Genomic DNA, 20,570 nt, shown 5'->3' with positions numbered 1-20,570 from the left:
ATCAGCAGAGAGGGCCGTCCAACCAGAGGTAGATCAGCTTGGGGGACATCCAGGAAAACAGTCTGCAGAGCCACTGGCCACATCTCTGCCCGCTCCACCAGCCTTCTTGATTACTCAAGTTCCTCAGTCCTATAGGGACCATTATATGCTAGATGATGGAGGAAGACAGGACAATTTTTGTATGAATTCTTGCAAGGCCTGACATGTGGAGAATAACACATCTTTGTGTCTCCTCTTTAAGATACCTCCTAGCCTTGCTGCGGAAACTTAAAATTCCTTTAAAGGGGAAGGAAAGACTTTTGTTTTAAAATGAGGGACAGGAGGTAAGGACTGAAATCTAGTAAATTCCAGCCTCCAAGGGGATGTACAGAACTTTATCTCCCCAGGAGCTCCCCAGGGCACCTCCTAGCAGACCTCCCTGCAAGGTTTCCCACCACTGCCTTGCCATCGTCCTGTTACTTGGATGTCTCCCATACAGCAAGTTAATTAAGGTCAGGCCGGACAGGGCTGGCTCTTGTCTTTGTTGACTTAAAATCTAGCAGAGTGCTCGATCCAAGGCACTCAGAACATGAATAATGAAGGGAAGACATGTGCAAATATTTGGGGGCCTCAAAAGAGAGAAAAATAATAATAAAAATGGTAAATGCAAATCTGAAATACCTCCACATTTTTTTTTTCTGGAAGGACTTCTTTTCAAATTACCCAGATCCCACCCAGCTCTTTATTTCATTTTGTTGTGTATTTTTTTACGGAGATAAGAGATTAGTAAGACCGAGATAGGGACTGACTAATGTTCTGTATACTCACTTAAGAATAAGTCTGAAGTAGGCAGTTTTAAGGCCAGCCATGCAAAGAGTATAGTTGTTGAGTGAAACGTTAAGAACTTACGATTTCCCTTTCCAGGCCTATGACAGTTAGCAGTCATTGAATTCTCCTTTGTCCAAAACTTAAGTTTGTCCTGTTCCTTAACTATGATGCTAACTGGTTGACAGGGGAGGAGGAACAAACATTATTTTAAAGACACCCAGATTACAGTGAATTTCTTTTTTTAAATATTGGGATTGCAGGCTAAAATTTCAAGATTGAAATTGTTTTCACAAATAACAGGAACTGCCCAATATGATGCTTTTGGAAATTTATCTAGATCTTTAAATGTGTGTAAGTGATGAATTTTATTTTAATTTAATTCTCTGGTTTGGTCCTATTGGTATTTAATGGCACCAAAACAACCTCTAAATCACAAAGTAAAACTGGAGCATTAATCTAAATACTGAGTGGATTTTATATACATTCTAGAAATGTATGATCTCAAAGTCCAAGATTTTTAAAAACAAAATTTAGGTACACCAGATGTTCAATATGGGAAAATCTGTACAGTAAATAAGACTTCTTAAAGTTGAATTATCTGTTATATTTGGTTCACTCTGGGGCTACTGAAAACAGTTTTCTGGTTTCAAGTTGTTTGGAAGTTCCTGACTTCTGAATTCTTAAAAATATTCAAATGCAATAATTTGCAGATCACAGATTATCACTTTAACCCAAGTACTTATATCCAGTCAAATTGGCTTATTACCACTATCCTGTTAGAACATGTGGCCTGAGCAAAAAAGAAAAAAAAAACTCAGCAGACTTTTAAAACCATGAGGGATCTTTTTTTTCAAGAATACTCCAGTAATTAATGGTTTGGCTAAAAGAGACTCTTGTCAAATATTCACTGTTTTCATATCTGAGTGGGGTATAAAATCTAGCTGTGATAAGACCTTTGTTTTCTGTCATTGTCCTGTCCGCTTGCTGTTTGGTTGTGACGGAGAGCTTCTCCCTATGGGTGCTCAATGGCTTATCAGTCACGTCACGTTTGGATTCTCCTAGTCAGAAACACAAAAACCACACTCATCAAAATTGTGAGGAGGGACTAGAATACCCCGTCAGCCCAAGCTAGCTGAATCTCCCGTTCTCCTGGGCTTCCTCACTATCTCCTCTTTTCTGCAATCACTGCCTGCCTCCCCAGTTCCAGCCCACATGATTTCCCTCCCAAACACTCCCCGGCCTTTGGTGCCCACTTCTGATCCTTCCTGTAAGGCTCTCTGGACTGTTTGTCAGTCGATTCTAAAATAAACCATACATATGTTACGCTGGTGCAGTTGTGACATGCTTTAAACATTTTTACTATGTATTAGAAGACAGTTATCCCCCTTCCACCACAGCCATTGAACTCTTTTAAAAAAAAATATGTTAGTACTCCTACGAGCACCTCCCACCCAGCCTCCTGTCGGGCCCTGTCTGATACTAGAAACTGTCTTCAGAAACCTGACTCTGGGGAATGCTGCCTCCTCCATGGTGGGGCCCAGCCTTTGGAGAAGCACTTGATTCTACTAAAGCCAAGGCGGCTAGTGTTTAATTACTTCATGCCCCCACAGACCTAATGTTTACATTCAGGTGAACTGTGTTTAATGTGTAAACTCTGCAAAACATGGGGAGTTCAAGGATAAAAGGCGGGAGGGAGAAGCAAAAATTTTCCAGTGGTTTTAGAGGCATGACTCAATGTGTCTCTTTTGTGTGTGTATGTCCGTCTGTCCCTGTGCTCCTCAGGGAAGACTTCCTGTCCCAAAGGAAGTGAACCGCAAGAAGAATGGAGAGACCGAGGCTGCCTCCCTGACTCCACTTGGTGGCAATGAGCTCCAGTCCCCAGGAATCAGTTACCTCCACTCTTTTTAATCACCTCCATTTGTATTACATATGGTGTATGGGTATTGATGAGGTCATGGTATCATATATGGGATTTTTTTCTGTGTAAATCATCAAGTATAAGAAGAAACTATGGGACTCTGAGCCTTGCTTTAGAGAATTTACAGTGGACAAATAGGTATCATCAAACCAGTTTTTAATCATTCTGACTCCAGTGAAAACCGCTCAGAATTTCACACTGTGAATCCACGTTTACAACCCTTACAGGTGGGCCTTCAGGCCTGGTTCGCTACAACGTCTTCCACAACTCAAACTCCCACCGCTCTCACACGACCGGTCCACTTCTGCCTTTTCACTCACACAGCTCCCGACTGCTTCTTGCAGAGGCTGAGAGTCCCCATTTTTTTTTTTTTCATTTAGATGTAACAAGCCTAGTAGTTTACGTTCATCAATTGTCTGTATATCTCTATATTTTATCCATGTACTCTTTTGATGTATAGAAGTAGTTTGAAACTCATTGTTTCCTTGTGGTAAGTGACCGAGATGCTGCCACAGGACCTGAGACACTGATGAATGGTGCTATTTTGGACTTTCAACATGCTCCTTGGCGAGGTAGCTCTGATGGAGTTATTTTTTATTTTCATGTTCTAAGAAGGTGTTGGTACTCTGTTTCCCTGGATGTTGTTCTCTAGACTGGATTGACTTGTTTTCCTTGTGTCTTCAGTGTGGCTTTCTTCTTCAGCATTGTAGGTTGAGTGAGCGCCGCCGCAGAGCGCGGGGGAGCCTCGCGCCTCACGGGCTGGCGCTCGTGGACGCGCAGTCACTGTAGCGGGAGCAATCACAAAACTGTAATTTCCTTACCAAATCTCTTCCTTTCAGTAGCGTCGCCTGCCTAACTTGGAGAACGAAAAGCAATAATTTGACAGGCGTTTTTAGGTGTCTCTTTTAGTTCTTTTTGTTTGAAAGAGTATTTGGGGAAAAATAGGGCAAACTTTTTTTTTCTTTTCTTTTTTTAAATAAATGCCCTCTGAAAAAACTACCGCCAAACAGGCATCTCAGTAGGAACATGAAAATTATATCTTTCCCAAAAATTAGGTTGGAAAAAAAAAGTCTTTACAAAATTTAAAAAAAAAAGGCAGAGCACTCTTTTTCGGCAGTTCTGATAAGCAAGGTGTAGATCTTACATTTTTGTCCTTGCTCCCAATGAAATGGAGAAACAAAAATATAATCAGACAATACCATCTACTCATGGAATGTTGTTGTGTTAGCCAGTCTGAAAGCCCACCTTAATTTTTATATAACTGTCTTTCAGCTCTTCCTTTGACAGGGCAGGCTTTGTTCTGACTGTCCCGCTTCTGTTACACGACGCATGCGCTGCTGCACTTCTTCCGTCTCCTCTCGCTCGCCCATTGGCCTGAGTTTCCTGTGCATTTCCCCTCCCTCCTTCGTTAGATTAGGTGTATCCGCAGTGTAAATAGAGCAAGAAAACAGTATTCTGCATCTGTGGCATTTACGTAGAGTTGCAGTTGTGTACTGCTGAATATGCAGGCTTTTGTAACAATGTGATCTTTACTGATGCACTCAAGACAAGTACCCAATGTATTTTAGCTATTTTAGTAGTATTTGTTCAATAAATATGCAAGCTGTATGGTAACTGGCTTGGCTCGTCATTGCAAAGGCCTACTTTGGAATGCTTTCACTGATTCATGTTAATTCATATGCTCTCAGAGCCCCAGAAGTAGACCCAAGGGCAAATATCAAAAGAGATTGAAACAGCTCAGCCTTTCGTGCATTTTCCCTTCTGAGGGTTTTATGAGATTAGAGGCTAGGCAGTGTGGCTCATTAGGATGGTATTTGCAGAGCTGCCTCGGATACAAAGAAGAATTAAACCAAGACCCTTTTATTTCTAAACTTTATTTTTCCCTTTCAGCGCAGTCCCGCACACCTCAAAACATTCTTTCTTACCCTTTGCCTTAAAGACCTCCTCTTTGGTCTTATTTACCCATGCCAGAAGATACCTGTCCTTGATGCTTCATGGAATATTTGCACTTACACACAAAAGTGTGTAAGTGTATAAGACAAAAGGCTTACACTTGTAAATGGATAAAAATTTGAGATAAGGATTTAAGTCATGAATTCATATGTACCCAGCTACCTGGAATCTAGCAGATGAGAAGATAAGCATCACCAGAACCTTCTAGAGGGCTCTTGTGATGCTGAAACCCAACAATTCCGGGCATTTATGCTTTTCCTGTGTATGAGAAATGCCTGCGGCTCCCTCCTCATACATAAGGAGAACGAAACTTCAGCTGGGTTTACACACCAATTGTTAAATTGACAGGCTGGGTTCAGATACTTGGGTTTCACCTGAACAGAGGCTAAGGAACAGATCTCTGAGTTAGAGCCAGAGAGAGATAGGAAGGGAGCAGAAGGTAGCTTGGCCCAGCTTGGGAGTTCAGACTTTGCAGCAGGAGGGATCAGATGCTCTCTGAGAAATCTTTTGGTCTTGACACTTGTGCGCCAGGAGGGACTTTTAAATTGGGGAGTAGCTTTAGAAATAAATGCACAGCTCAGATTTTGGTTAAGTTTCTTATTTTCCCTCAATTTTTAATCTTATTAAGAGAAAGGAGCCTTAGGGCAGAACTGCCTACCAGAAAGAAAAAATCTCAGCTGCCTACCAGATAAGCAGAATTTGTTCAACCTGAAAGAAAATTTTAAAACAGAGCTACCACTACCTCTTTTGGGCATCCCACCCAGAGGTTCATACTTCTGAAGGTAAGAGAAGTCCTCCTCAGATTTAATTACTTTTCGTTTTATAAACAGTCACCATTTTCCTCACCCAAGAGACTCCCATCACCTGTATGTTATCACCGCTGTGAGGGGTTCCATGTTGCCTTCTTGCCCTTGGTAAACTAGGAACAGAGAAAGGGGATGAGGCCAGGTGACGGGGGTGGTAGCTTGGGTTGCTTTATGCCCCTCTGGATTAATCTCTTGCCACATAACAAATTACAACCACACTTGGCATCCAGAATCAACAGATCTTTCCTATCTCATAGATGCTATTGGGCAGGAATTCAGGAGCAGTTGCACAGGCTCTTTCACACGTTTGCAGTTAAGAGGCCAGCAGACTGCAGTCGTCCAAAGGCTTGACCAGGGCTGTAGAATCTGCTCCCAGTGTGCCTCGCTCACATGATTGTTGGCAGGAAAACTCAGTTCCCCCAGGCACGGGCCTCTTTACAGGGCTACTTAAGTGTCCTCATGACCTCTGGCTTCCCCCAGGGTGAGTAATTCAAGAGAGCTGGGAGCAAGCCATAATACGTGTGACCTATTCTCAGAAGTCACCATCATCCATCATATTCTATTCATTAGAAGCAAGTCACTAAGTATAGCTCACATTCCCAGGGAGGGAATCAAGCTGTACCTCCTGAAGGGAGGATTATCACAGAATTTGTGGACATGTTTTAAAACCAGCACACTGTCTGAAGTTAAAGAAAGCCTCAGGGTAATTGCAGGTCGGGGGCTGGAAGTAAGAACAGCTGATACCAGACTCAGAGCTGCTGCTTTTATTGAAGACGTTTTTACAGTCCTGGAGCTCCAGAGACTGATGGCAAGTGAGGAGAGCATCCAGGAACTCAAATACTGGGGTTGTGTAGCCTCCATTTACTAATCCAAGTGCTATTAGCCCTGAAAGGAATATTTAGAAAATGTTACTGGAAACTATAAAAAATAGGGAATCTGGAATAAATGATGCCTAAAGTTCCATTCAACTCAGTGGCTTGGGTTTCATGGTGACAACTCCCTTGGTCCCCACCAAGCTTGAAATACTAGATAATTGACCAAGAACTTCACTCTAAACTTGGAGGACCTGTGTGTGAAGGTCAGCCATGGACTTGTTAAGGGTTAATAAACTACTGAAGTGGAGCTGAGAAATTGGAGCACCAGCTAGAGCCAGAGCAGGAGACCTAAACTTTGGCTAAAGACTCTGCTTTGTTTTCTCTCTAGAGGTGAAAATATCACCGTGTTGCCTTTGGGCAGAGATTGCTAACCAACAACCTGGACCAGGTATGACCTGTAGATTTGTTCCGTTTTGCTTGTGATGTGTTTTATAAAAATGTTGATTTAATTGCCAGCATTGACCAATTGAAAGAGTTCACCTGAACATTCAGGTTTTTGGTGTCTCTTGAAAAATGGGAGCTGAGTAGCAGCGCCCATCTCTGGTGAGGCACGGCCCCTCCCTCCACGATCCAGTCCTCACACTGCTGACCTCCTACTCTGTCTGTTCCGTTCATTCACATCACCTGCCTCCCTCTGTTGCCTTGTGAGTTTGCAACTTGAGTCTCCTAGTTTCAGAGGATGGGGATATGCTTATTTGCACCAACAAAGGGCCAAGGAACCATGTAAGATTTTTCTGTTTCATAGCTGGAGCACATGCAATTCTGTGAATGCCAGGAAACAGGGGCTCCTTATTTCTGGTCCCCAAACAGGGGCTGCTGTTGTTCCACCTGCACCTCTGGGTCCTCTTTTCAACTTTTCTGTTACCTTCCCCCTGTGACTGAGATCCCAAAGCTAAAACATCTTGGACTGGGTCAGATTAGGCTACATATGGGTCTGACAAATGCATGGTTTTCAAATCAGAGTATGAGTACCTCAGGGTATGTGAAGTCTTTCCAAGGAGTAGATGTTCGTAGATGGTTGTAAGGGAACTCATTTCTAGATCCTCCATGTCTACTGTATCCTTTCCTAATGTTGTTCTACTGAGGATGAGCCTGTGTTCATAATAGTCCTCTCCCCATATTATATATATATAAAAAAATAGGTCTCACACACTCCAACTCAATATTACACATTCCCCTTAAAATGACACAAAAACCCCAGATGTGGCAAACAAAGAGAAAGGTTCCTTTAATGATTAATCGTAAATCCATAGTATTTTGGGCTTTCTCTTCTTAAATACACATTCAAAGTGATATACTAGAAAACATAGAAATGAGGTGTTTGAACTCATACAGGTTTTCAGAGTTCAGTTAATATTAGTAAGGTGGAGTGATGGAATTAATGACACTTTTTATTTAATGCTCTGTCCTCATCCTCTTTCTGACTCTTGTCAAAGAATGCCTTGTTCTTAAGAGTCCTGAGAGAGGGAAGCCAAGAAAAAATCAGTAGGAGACATCAAATACCAAAAATGTCTTGGAAAATAATTGCTCACAACTATATGAACAATTATTTTCCACTATTCTCCACACTTATCCCTAGAAAAGTTCTTAACTGGGTTGAAAGTAACCTAAAAGCTAAAGCCATAGGTTTGCAATGCTGATTATTTTAAATGTAATAAGAATGCCTTCTGAAAATATCCAGTTTTTACAAGATAAAATGGATAAACCTGAAGGATAAAAAACTTTCATATATGAGTTCTTTCAGACTTGATGTGCATTAGTTTATAAAGTTTTCAACACCTGTTGCATCAAACCATAGCACGAAATATTTGTTTCAATTGTAGTCAGTTCTCATCATATTCTATCTTATAAAATAATGTCTTTTGCATAGTAACAACAAAAAATACTATGTGCTGCTGGACTGATTAGCAGCCTGGACCCTTTCTATTATTAGTGGTGTTTCTGGTTTTTCTAGTAGTTCTCATTCTCCAAAGCCAAGAAGCAGCGTTCAGTAGTATCACTCAGTTTTACTAGAGATGCACCATGCCTTTCATCATTTCTTGTTGAGAAAGTGTATTGATCATTTTAATTTTATAACATTTAAACATGGAATGCTTAATTATATTAGATCTATATCATTTTAATTCTGATTGGTTTTAGTGACCAGTCTTGCAAGATATGTTTTTAATTCTCATTGATTTTTTGTAGTAATCCTCAAATAGCTAGTTGAACTGAAAAAATGCAATCAAAGATTTTTTTCTGATGGAAAGTGTATCTGATTTGGCTAATTGGTTTGACACTGAAGGTTGCCAGTAAGGTTTGTGATGGACAAGTTCCGTAAGTGAGCTTAATCTGCAACTCCACAGTAATGGTAATAAAGTTAAGGCAAGAAATAAGATCAAAGCGTTTTATTAAAAAGCGTTATTTTGGCAAAAGTGTAATGAAATTAATAATATATCTGTTTTTCCTTTCATTTCTGAAGACACGTGATTTTAAAAGGTGGGTGTAGGTGAAAGTGTTATAGCATAATTAATAATCATTTGATAAACCTTAGCAAAGGTCTTTCTTCCCAGAAATTGAGAAAATGAATTATTCTAATGATGAGAACAAATCTCTCTGCAAGTCAGATGCTTTTCAATTCGTTCCTTATAAGAAAAACACGGAAGGACCTAATCAAGTTGTTAGGTGAAAGATTTAAAATGTTTTTTGATATCAGACCATTATATGAATTTTGGTATATAACACAGAAGGATTTCAAAGAATTGAATTACATTGCTGTAATAAAACATTTTCAATTCCTGTAGTTTATAGCATAAAACAAGTAAAAGAAATAGAATTGATGACAACCCCTGTCTCATTCTTGTGACAAGTCATATTCATCTACAGATACATTAGGTAACTGAAAAAATCCATCATCTCATTGAGATTCATTTTCATTATAATTTCAATTTTTGTGTTTAATAATTAGAGTAATATATTCATGTAGTTTTAATCAGTAATGTGTTCTAATAATGCTAATTCAACCACCCAGATTTTTTTTAATGCTTACAGTTTTATGGTCACAGAAAATAAAAGTTTTAAAATTTAGATACATTTTTATTGAAGGTCAATGTGATAGTGATCAATAAAGTCTTCTCAAACAAAAATCATATTAACATAAAAATTTTAGAGGGAACTAGAATAAAAATTTTAGTTCATGGAAAAAAAAAGTCAAATTTCTGTAAGTTAAAGAATTGTTTGTTCTTAAAAATGAAATAATGGATTATTAGTGACCATGGAGTCTATATTGGATTGTGTACATTTACAAAAGAAATACAACTTTTATTTTAAAATGGAAACATGTACAATATGCTCCAAATTATAACCCTGGAACGTATTTAAACTTATGATGAAACACTTTGCTATTAGCTTAAAAATTACATGATAGAAATAATCTATTAAGAGTCTCTCTTTCTTAGAACAAAAATGTTTTAAGATCCGTGAGTTAGACAACCACCAATGTGCTGTGCTTTGAGGAACTCACTTTCAGCCTGAAATACTTCTCATCCAGCCACAATGCCTGAATTCTCCCATTGTTCTTCTGATGGAAGAAGCCTGGAAGTTTTCTGGCCATGAACTTAGTGCACCATAGTAGTGAACAAAGCAGTAGTGAATTTTGATAGGGAAGGGAAAGAAAGAGCCAGTCTCCGGATCGGTGTATGGTCCACTGAGGCCCTGACTATGCAGGGAAATGGCAGGAGGGAGATCCCAGAGATCAGTCTTCCTGGGCTGCGAATTTGATAAGTCCTGGTAATTGAATAATGCTTCTTAGAGCCTTTACTTCATTCCCCTACAAGGTCACATCTCTTTAGTTCTATTCCTTGTATTCCAGATTCTTTGAAACACTTCATTATATCTCAATCCAGTAAATCCAGAAGGGCAAGGTCAGTGGTGGTAGGAGAAGGGGGCCCAGGCCCATGAGAGCAGTGGGATTACACAGCAGGCCCCCAACCCTCGAGAACTGAGACCCCAGCACTCCTGGAGAAAAGCCCCTAAAGCAGCAGGCAACTCGTGCATCAGGGCACAAAAGGGGGGGCCGTCGTCTCTTGCATGTGTCCATCAGGCTTGCCTCCGAGCATAACTACACAGAAGCAGTACAAAACTGATCCATTCCCTCACACAATGCCCAGTGCCATTAATGCACAGCTTAGCTATTTCACTGAGAGACCCATGTGGCTACGTGAAAGCCTCCTGGAATAGAGAATTTTAGGAATGCATTAATTTGCTGATGCCTTCAAGTTGGGCAGCTTTAATCATTAGTTGGCACCATTCTGAGCCTAATACTTCTATTACTTTCCACCCACCCTTTGGTCCTAGCTGGGTTCTCAGGGTTACAGAGACTAAGTGAGTTATTTCTCCCACACGGCAGCCTTTCCTTTCCTGCTCCCTTTGCCTTTTTCCTTTCCAGGCTGAACTGCCTCAGTTTCTTTAGCCAATTTCCCTGTGATCTGTTTTCTAGAGCTTTCACCATCTCTTTTACCCTCTTACAAGAACTTTTGCTTGTGGCTGACCCAGCTCCTTCTTAAACCGGGTAGCCAAGGTCTGGGAAGGATCGAGGGAAGAGGCCGCCATGAGGGACACACTGCATGGCGTGCTGGCCGTCTCAGTGTCCTGTGGCATGGCTCAGGGTGGGAGTCCCATTACTGTCCCCACAGCAGCTGCAGGGCCCCATGCGCTCTGCTCCTGGACACCTGGGACAGCCCCTGTCCCCAGCCAGGGCTCCACACGCCCTTCACTACAGGCCACTCCCAAGATCCCTGAGAAGGAGGGAGACAGTCACGTCTTTCCTCGGAGATCATTGGCCTCCTCCTGCTCCCTCCTCTCCCTGGGCTGTTTATGCCAAAGGTGCCAGATACCTGGGAGAGGGGAGCAAGCCAGGGTGCCTCCTCAGGTCTCTTTAGAGGCCCTCTCCCTGTCTCACTCCTTAACATCCCAAAGCTGGTTTCTGAAAAGCAAATGTTCCCTGCAGAGCTGAGGGCCGCAGCTTTCTAGGAGAGCAGGGTGACTGGGACGCTGTAATTTGTCATTAACAGCTAGGATCTGCTTTGTCAGATGTGATAATGCGGGAGCATTTGATGTGAGTGCTTGTGGAGGATAAACTAGCTCAGAGGGACATTTAAAAAGCATGGCAGCAGCTCCTGGGAAGAGTGTGAAAAATAGCCGTTTGCTCATTGTGTGTGTAGAACACTTGAGGGGCCATCACTTATATCACTTCACATGTGGCCCCTCTGCAGCCATGTGAGGTCAGAATCATTAGCTCAGCTGCGGGATAATTAGTTGCCCAGAGTGAAATCTCTTGTCTAAGATGGCAGAGCCTTTTCCTTAATCTTTACGTTTCCTACACTCTCATACAAAGCTGTTGAAGATGTAACATGCTGTTCAACATAGAGTTAACCTATTACTCAGCAATTCTACGCCTAGGTATACAGCTTGAAAACATGTGCACAGAAAAACAAATGTACATGTCTGCATAATTTATATTAGTCAAAAGATAGAAATGACCTAAATGCCTATCAACTGATGCATAGCCAAACAAAATGTGATATATCCATACAATGTAATACTATGCAGCAATAAAAGAGAAACAAAGAAGCACTGATAATCTACAACATGGATAAACCTTGAAAATGTTATGCCCAGTAAAAGAAGCCATGTGCAAGAAGTTACATATTGTATGATTTTTGTTTATAATAGATGTCCAGAATAGGCAAATCCATAGAAATAAAAAGTCGATTCATAGTTGCCAGGGGCTGAGGAAAGAACAAATGGAGAATGATAGCTAATGAATATGGGTGGTTACCACGTTCTGGAATTACATGCAATGTGATGGTTACAGAATCTTTTGAATATACTTAAAATGACTGAATTGTACATCTTAAAAGAATGAGTTTTATGATATATTAATTACATCTCAATTTTTAAAAATTCAACCGTGAAAAACCAAACAATCCAATTAGGAAATGGCAAACAGCATGGAGAAACATTTCAACATAGAGAATATACAGATGGAAAATAAGCACATGAAGATTATTCAACATCATTAGCCATTAGGGAAATGCAAATGCAAACCACAATGAGACACCACAGCACACCTATCAGAATAACTAAAATAGAAAATAGTGCCAACACCAAGTGCTGATGTGGATGAGGAAAAACTGCATCACTCACACATTGCTGGAAGATAAAAGGTACAGCCCCTCTGGAAAATGGTTTGGCAGGTTCCTAAAAACTAAGCCTGTTATTAATGTACGACCCAGTAATTGCACATCTGGACATTGATCTAAGAGAAATGAAAAGTTATGTTCATGTAAAAGCCTAGGCGTGAACGTTTGTGGCAGCTTGATTCATAATAGCCTCAAACTGGAAACAACCCAGGTGTCTTTCAATGGGTTGGTTAAACAAACCGTGTACAGCCATATCATGGAATACTACTTAGCAATAAAAAGAAATAAATTATTGATACTTGCAACAACCTGGATGCATCTCCAGAGAATTATGCTGAGTAAAAAAAAGCCAATCCCAAAAGCTTACATATGTATGATTCTATTTATATAACGTTTTTGAAATGACAAGTCTGAAAATATAGAATAGACTAGGGGCTAAAGAGGGGATGTGGGCAGGACCAAGTGAGTAAAAGCACAACATGAAGGATCTTTACAGTGAAGGAAATGTCCTGCATCTTGACTGTCTCAAAGCCAACATTCTGATTGTGATACTGTGCTACAGTTTTACAAGTAAAAGGAATCTCTCTGTATTAGTTCTTACAACTACATGTGAGTCTACAATTATCTCGAAATAGAAAGTTTGATTTAAAAATAGAGGAAGGAAAAAACTTTGAATGGCTGCAAAATATTCAGTTATAGCAAACTTCTTATCTATTAACTTATTTTTCACCCTCTAAGCAGTGCCATGATGAATCTCTATGCCCCTAAAGCTCTATATGTATCCATCATGTTTCCTTTTATATTTTGCCAAACTGCTTTCCCAAAAGCTTGTACCAAGTTACACTCTTAACAGGGTAGTCACCAATGCTCATCCTAGGACATCCTCCCCAGACTTGCAGTGCTCACCTTGTTTCTAATCTGCTAATTTTGTAAGTGAAAAATAGTACCTCCTTGCTTATATTGTTTTTTTCTTTTTCTTTCTTTCTTTCTTTTTTTTTTTTGTATTAGTGAGGATGAAAATTTTTTAATGTTTATAAATCATTTATATCATTTTATGATTAGACTATTCATCAAGGACCAAGGGATTCCTCTGCCTCTTCATGCATGAAGCCATGGGCACAGGAAACATTATGAGCTGGTTAAAAATTGATTATAATTTGTTAAAAGTTACAGCAAAACTAATAGACAAGCTTGGGTGTTAGAGGAGTCCTGAGGTGAAATATAACCAAGAAATGGGGAGCATGAGCAGACATAACCAGAGCACATGATTTAAGCCTGGGGGAAATCAGGAGGTCTTTCTGTCCAGACAGCAGGATTACAGCAGAGGCTTCATAAAAAAAGAGTTTGATGTAGCCTTTCCCAGTAGAGCATGAAGGCAGGTAAATATACAAAAACTGAACAAGAATCAAATGGCATAAACATACAAATGCTAGAGAGGTAGCCTAGGGCACAGTTTTAATCCCAGAAACAAGGTCCTATTGTTTCAATAAACATCTACGCTTTGAAACAAATATGGGGTGAGGGTTGTTTGAAGATCTGTGTGACCTCAGATGTAAATCAGGGAGTGGGAAATGTCAGACTAGCGAATGTGGATGCACCTGAAAGAAAAATGAAAGCAAAGTTATTCTCCCTGCTTATCACAGGAACAAAGATGCAGCAGAAGAGGCTTTTGATTGTTTTTCAGGAAAAGGACACACAGTTGGACAAGAAGAAAGAGTGATCTCTATAGACCAACCTTTTCAATCTGTATAAACTACAAGACTAGAGAACCCTCCTGTGACTACACGTGGATAATCACATCTAAATTACACCTACAAGGAAAGAAAAGGGCGCGAATACTGCAGAGTCTGTGTGCTGGAGAGAAGTAAAAAAACCTCTCCGCAGCTAATCTTCTATCCTCAGCAGGAATCTCCTCTGAAACCTTAGATAAACCTCTGATAAGACCATAGACAGTTTCATCTTGAATACTGACCTTGGTAGGAATTTATTTCAGCAAAAGCTAGCTTCATCTATTTTTTTGTAATGCCATAATTGCCCCAAAAACTTATTTTTTTTTTAACTCAACTCACTGTTTTCCTATTTCTGATTCTTAGCTGTAAATGCTAGTTCTCTTCCTGGAATCACACAAAATAATGACAGTAACAGTTTATATTTAATGATGCTGGCTATTTGACACTATGTACATTACATGCATTGCTTCCTTTAGTTCCCACAACAATCTTAAAAATTAGATAGTTTTTATTATCCCCGCCTTGCAGGTGAAAAAATGGAAGGCAAAAGAGATTATATAACATTCATTCCCAAGTTAGTGTATGGGGGCAGTCAATATTTGAACCCAGGCTTTTTTTCTGAAGTTAGGTTCTGCTAAGCTGCCTCACAGGGCTAAGCCTGTGCCCTTGGGGGAGTCCTGTAAGTTTTGGAAGCCTGCTCCTCCATAAGGGTTACAAATATCTGCCACTAAAATATGCCTCTAGAAATTTCTTCAGGAAAAGTATGGTCAGATTACATAAAAGGACAAAACCTGGCATATCAGATTGTATGAACTGTTTTGTGCCTACTTATTTATAGATGTTTGCTTAATACATGTCTGATGGACGTGTGGCAGAATTTGTTTTGAGACCTGCTTTCATTGTAACTTGGTAGTGACTTTGTGGGAAGGTAACTCATCTCACCCATTTCCTCTTATCCACCAAAACATCTGTCATTGTCCACAAAAACAAACTGAAAATGAACCTCAGTGAATGATCAAACTGACTCAGGACAGTTAGCAACAATTGGTTCTAAAGACAGGTTTCCAGGAGTGAACAGAATGTGCCAGGGTTCTGATGAGTGCAGAGAGGAGGGAGGCGATCTGAATCCGATCCTCTCTGCTCAGACTGCAGAGGCTCTTGGCGGGTCCAGAATCTGAGACCTCAACCTCCAGCCTCAGTCATTTTCACACTTGCTGCTGGTCCATCCCGACCTTGGGCAAGCTGATGTGAGTTCACTCAAGGATAGCTTGTCTACATAGAAAAGACTATTCAGGTGCCTGTTTTGTTTTCAAAAATTGATACTCACTTTATTAAAGTTGCCACCTTTTAATAACATCAGTCTTCCTTAGGCTTTAAGTTCAGTTTCCAGATCCTGCTATTCCAGTTATGCCTAGCAATTTTAGCTATCACTCTATTGGCCTCTGAACAATACTTGATCACATTTAAAACTAATTACACACTTTCACATATTTTACATTGCATTTATAAATGTAATATATTTTATTTCCTTTTAGAGTAATTTGACTGCCTGATTAGCAAACTTTCCCAAGTCCTAAGTAACTCATATAAATCTAATAAATTAAATTTATAAACATCATGAACTCTGAGTTACGTTGCAATGTTGTATTATATATTTAGTAAGAATTCCACTGCAAACCACAATTCTGAATTAATTCGATATTTTACATTGACGTTACAAAGCTATTATTCAAATGCAATTCCCAAACATTACAAGTGCATAAAATAATGAATTTTAAGTTTCCTTGATGCAAAAATAATATCATTCTGTTTTAATTTTCTAAGATATTTCTCTACTCAGTTTTAAATTCTGAGATTGAGAGATGCTTACCTTCTAAGGAGGGCAAGTAGCATTCTAGCTAACTAATGACCAGAGTTTTGGGCCTGGACCATGATGGAATGCAATACACCTTATTTATACCTGATTCCATAACTTCCAGAGGGTATGCTATGTGACCTACATCTTTGGATTCTAAGTCATACACATTATCTATTTCTTCCTGAGTCTACTCACAGAAATCTGTAACTCCCTGTTCATGTGCCAAAGTGAACACATGATTGATGCTTTGTCTCGCAAGATCTGTGCATAATCGTCTTCCTGCCCAGACCAAAAGACCTTTGACCGTGGCCAAATCCCTGCATTCCTTTTCATCGACTTTCTATTATTATGAACAATAAAATAGGTTTTGGATGTCTCCTCTATGACTTGAAGTCATAGGTGATATAAAAATTCCACAGACAGGGTTTGTTTTTTTTTTTTAACCTAATCTTTGGTCTTCATCTGGTTAGACTTAGGCTGAGATCATTTCGGTTACTGACTGTGCCATCTCATCCAGTTTCACGTCATTCTTGAATTTGATAAATGTCTCATCCTTAGCTGAGACACTGATGAGGGGGTTGACTGGAACGGAACACTGCATGGCACTTTGGGATGTCTCTCTTCAGTTTGTCTTTGATCTGTAAGTCAGCTTCCTTCAAGGATGTCACACCTGTCTGCTCATGGGAGTCATCTGGGGAGCTTACCGAAAACTGAGTTTTGGAATTCACTCCATAGCCTAAGGAGCTGTGGCACAGGCATCATGGACCATTTAAAGAGCTCCCCAGGCTACTCTTAAGCAACTGTTTTGGCACTAGTTGAAGGATTAGCTTTCACCACTACTGCCTCTATTTCCCTGACTTGATTATGAGGACAGAATTTAGACTTTGTCAAGTGCCCTGCTTAAGTCTAGACTCACCAGGTCTACAGCTCCCGCATCTACCTGCAGAGTAATCATAGACATAAAGGTAGCCATAGGCTAGCATGACTTTTCCTTGTGACACATATTGGCTCTAAAAGATGACCTCCTACCTCATCATGTGCTCATGAAAAATCCCCTGAGATTGATGTTAAATTTACTAGTCTTCAGCATCTACCTTATTCTCCCCTTTATAAAGTTAGGTCCTCACCTCCCTCAATATCACCCCTCCCCAACCAAGTCCTCCAGTTGGTTAGTTTCTCAACAACTATCTGTGATGAATCACTAGCCTTATTGTCAGCTCCCTTTTACCCATGAATGTAGATTTTCCAGGTCTGAAGAAACACACACAAACAAAATAGCTGTGTATTTTTAAAAAATAAACCCATATCAAAGAGAATTCCAGCATAAAGATTTAAAAAAAACAGGCCCTCCATTAATGACTCTAGTTGTTTTGGATACTTAAAAACAATAACTTGGCTGGTTTTTATCTTAAATGCACTTTGGCAAAATGATTTTTCTGCACTTATGATTGATACTAACTTTGTTGCTTTTACTGTTCTCTTTGTGTTTTTATTTTCTTATTCCTTAAAGACTGGCCCTTTCCATCCACTGCCACCTCCTTCCCTGCCCCGCCCTGCCACCATCAACTCTCATTACCCCCTTTTTCTAATTATTCTACACATTCAGAATAGAAATGCGTTTTATCTCATGGAACATATTGTCACTAGAACTTGACCTCGTGTGTGAATATCCTTTTCAAATCCCCTTTATTTCCTCTCTTTATTTCCAATTCTCTTTATTTCCTCTCACAAAAGACCTTAACGGCCCAATCAGTAAGAGACTTGACTCTACTTTAAACGTGAGCCCAAAACTTTAACATCAAAAAAACCTGGCTTCACTTCCCTAGTGTAAGGCAGTTTTAATCCTCAGCTACACTGTTACTTGATCCACAGCCTGGGATAAAGAGCATCTTTGTGTTCCATCCTGGAGAAGGTCACTTCCTATCTTAGAATGTGCCAAGAAATTAAGAAGGAGTTGAGATTTTATCCCTAAAACGTGTTCAATTGTATCCTGGATTATATATCATCAGCTCACCTATAAAAGTGAGGGTCCAGATAGGTGGTAAGGGGGTGAGTGGGCAGGAGGTGAGATGGTCCTGGGTCAGGAGAAGGAAGTGGGAGGCTGGGGAGTAAGAGGTGGGAGTCTGGGTGGTACTCTGCAAGGTTGGGTCTGCCTAGAGCTGGGAAGATACTTGTAGCACTCCAAACCTCTTAGAATTCTCTTATCCATTATAACTTATAAACCCAACCACTTGAATTCCTTTCTTCTTTCTTCTCTTCCTTGTGCTTGCAATCTTCGCTTGATATATTGATTCCTGATAAGAGTTCTGTGATTCTGTAGAGAAAAAGGTAATTCTAAGTAGAAATAAATAACACCAAGTTTTTGTGAACTCTTAATTCTTATTATGACATTAAGCAGAGCTTTTTGCAAGGTTTTGGAATTCTAGCCTCGTCATAGCATAAGACATTGTATGCAAAGCAGATTGCCAGTAATGGAAACGAGACTCAGAAAAAAATAATAGTGTTTTTGAACACTATTGAATTAAATTAAAATTTTGAATAAACAGATAATTGGATGTATTATTCTGTAAGAGAGGAATCATGGTACTAGACAGAGTATAAAGGTATAATCTGTGGTTTTCATTCCAGGGATAACAGTAGCAGTGTTGTTGACTCAAGTAAATGGAATTATGTCATTTAAAAAATTTCCTACAGCTCTCTTTAGTTCCCTTCTTCTTGTGGTGCGGGCAGGAAGTGACGCACGCAGCCCGGGAGGTGTGGACGCGGAGTCCGACAAAGCCGGAGTCGCGGACGCCACGGGGTCTCCAGGACAGTCAGTCACACTGGACGTGAAATCGAAGGAGGAGAAGGATGCTGAGCTGGACAAGAAGATCGAGACTCTTCGGCGGAAGAATGAGACCCTCATCTGGCGCTACCAGGAGATTGAGGAGGACCGTGAAAAAGCTGAACTCGAGGGAGCAGCGGTGACCGCTCCCCGGAGGAGCCGCTCGGTGAAGGAGAATGTGGCAGTTGAAGTGGAGGAGAACCTGGGTCCCTCCCGGGGGTCCAGCAAGGGAGGCCGGACACCCCCACCCCACCCCACCCCCACCCCACAGCAGGGAGGCCGGTCCAGCATGGGCCGGGCAGCCCGCAGCTGGGGGGACAGTCCTGGGGAGCAGCCTCGAGGAGGAGCTGGGTGCCGTGGCCGGAGGTCGGAGCAGGGGGTGCCCTCATCTGTCTGGAGCTGGAGGCACCTCGACTGCCGACCGCAAATCCAAGGAGTGGGAGGAGCGGCGCAGGCAGAACATTGAGAAGATGAACGAGGCGATGGAGAAGATTGCGGAGTATGAGCGCAACCAGCGGGAAGGTGTGCTGGAGCCCAACCCGGCGCGGAACTTCCTGGACGACCCCCGGCGTCGCAGCGGGCGCTGGGAGGAGCCTGAGCAGGACCACCGGGAAGGCGGCCGGCGGCACGGGCGCAACTGCGGGGGTGGGGGGCCGACTTCTAGCAGGTGCGCTGTGGCCTCGAGCAGGAGCAGCAGGGCCGCGGAGCCAGCCTGGACGACACCGGGGCCACGACGCTGTCCATGACGGGCTGGGAGCGGTCAGAGTACCTGTGCTGGAGGCAGGAGAGGGAGAAGATTGACCAGGAGCGGCTGCAGCGGCACCGAAAGCCCACTGGCCAGTGGCGGCAGGAGTGGGATGCTGAGAAGACTGATGGCATGTTCCAGGATGGCCCGGCCACTGCCCTCGAACCATCACACCACTACGACGATCAGGCCTGGGCCCGGCCCTACAAGCGCCCCACTTTCAGGGAGTTCCTGTCCCAGCACAAAGCTGAGGTCAGCCGCAGGAGGAAGAGCAGCCGACCCCAGGTCAAGGCAGCCCCTACACCTACAGTGACCATGATGACCTCTGGGAGACGAAGGAGGCAGCGGCCCTTCCACCTGAGCCCCCACAGCCTGCTACCCCAGAAGAGACCCCCACGCAGCTGCCCGAGACCCCGGCCCAGGACCATCGGCCTCCTCAGGACGAGCAGGAGGAGGGCAAAGGGGAGGACGAGGACGAGGAGTGAGAAGACGTGAGTGGGGACGAGGAGGAGGTCAAAGATGAGGAGGCTGACAAGGAGGAAGAAGAACCAGCCCCAGACCACCCACCCCAGAAGGCTGAGCCCAGCAGGAGCCCCACCCTGGAGTATGGTATCGAAGAGCCCACCAGGCCCGAGGAGCCCCAGCAGCTTCCCCAGGCCCCTGCCACTCCTGCTAGCCCTCTCTCGTCCCTCGGGGGTCACAAGCCCGTGTCCGACTGGGGTGAAGAGATGAAGCTGAATTCTCCCTGGACCGCCCACCCGGCCGATGCCCTCTCTCCGGGTGAGGCCTGGTCTTTTGAAAATACATGAAGTGGGCTGCTTGTGTATGTGCTCTAGGGGTGCATTGGGGACCCTCATGCTGGGCCCTGGGAC

The 20,570-nt window shown here is 42.0% G+C and overlaps 1 protein-coding gene and 1 pseudogene across 2 annotated transcripts in view; both read left to right on the top strand.

Annotated features, from left to right (window-relative positions):
* The window catches only part of NREP (neuronal regeneration related protein), a 26,998-nt gene extending 22,659 nt beyond the window's left edge, over positions 1-4,339 (top strand). For both annotated transcript variants that reach the window (XM_006203962.3, XM_031673163.2), the window contains exon 5: positions 2,590-4,339. In XM_006203962.3, the coding sequence (XP_006204024.1) occupies positions 2,590-2,715 (126 nt within the window). In that variant the 3' untranslated portion in view covers positions 2,716-4,339. The remainder of the gene's footprint in view (positions 1-2,589) is intronic.
* LOC102530791 (coiled-coil domain-containing protein 9-like) lies at positions 3,283-20,570 on the top strand (annotated as a pseudogene).

The sequence above is a fragment of the Vicugna pacos genome, chromosome 3 (genome assembly GCF_048564905.1).
Source record: "Vicugna pacos chromosome 3, VicPac4, whole genome shotgun sequence".
Classification (NCBI taxonomy): domain Eukaryota; kingdom Metazoa; phylum Chordata; class Mammalia; order Artiodactyla; family Camelidae; genus Vicugna; species Vicugna pacos.
Note: the sequence above shows the minus strand (reverse complement) of the source record. Positions and strands in the feature narration are given on the sequence as shown.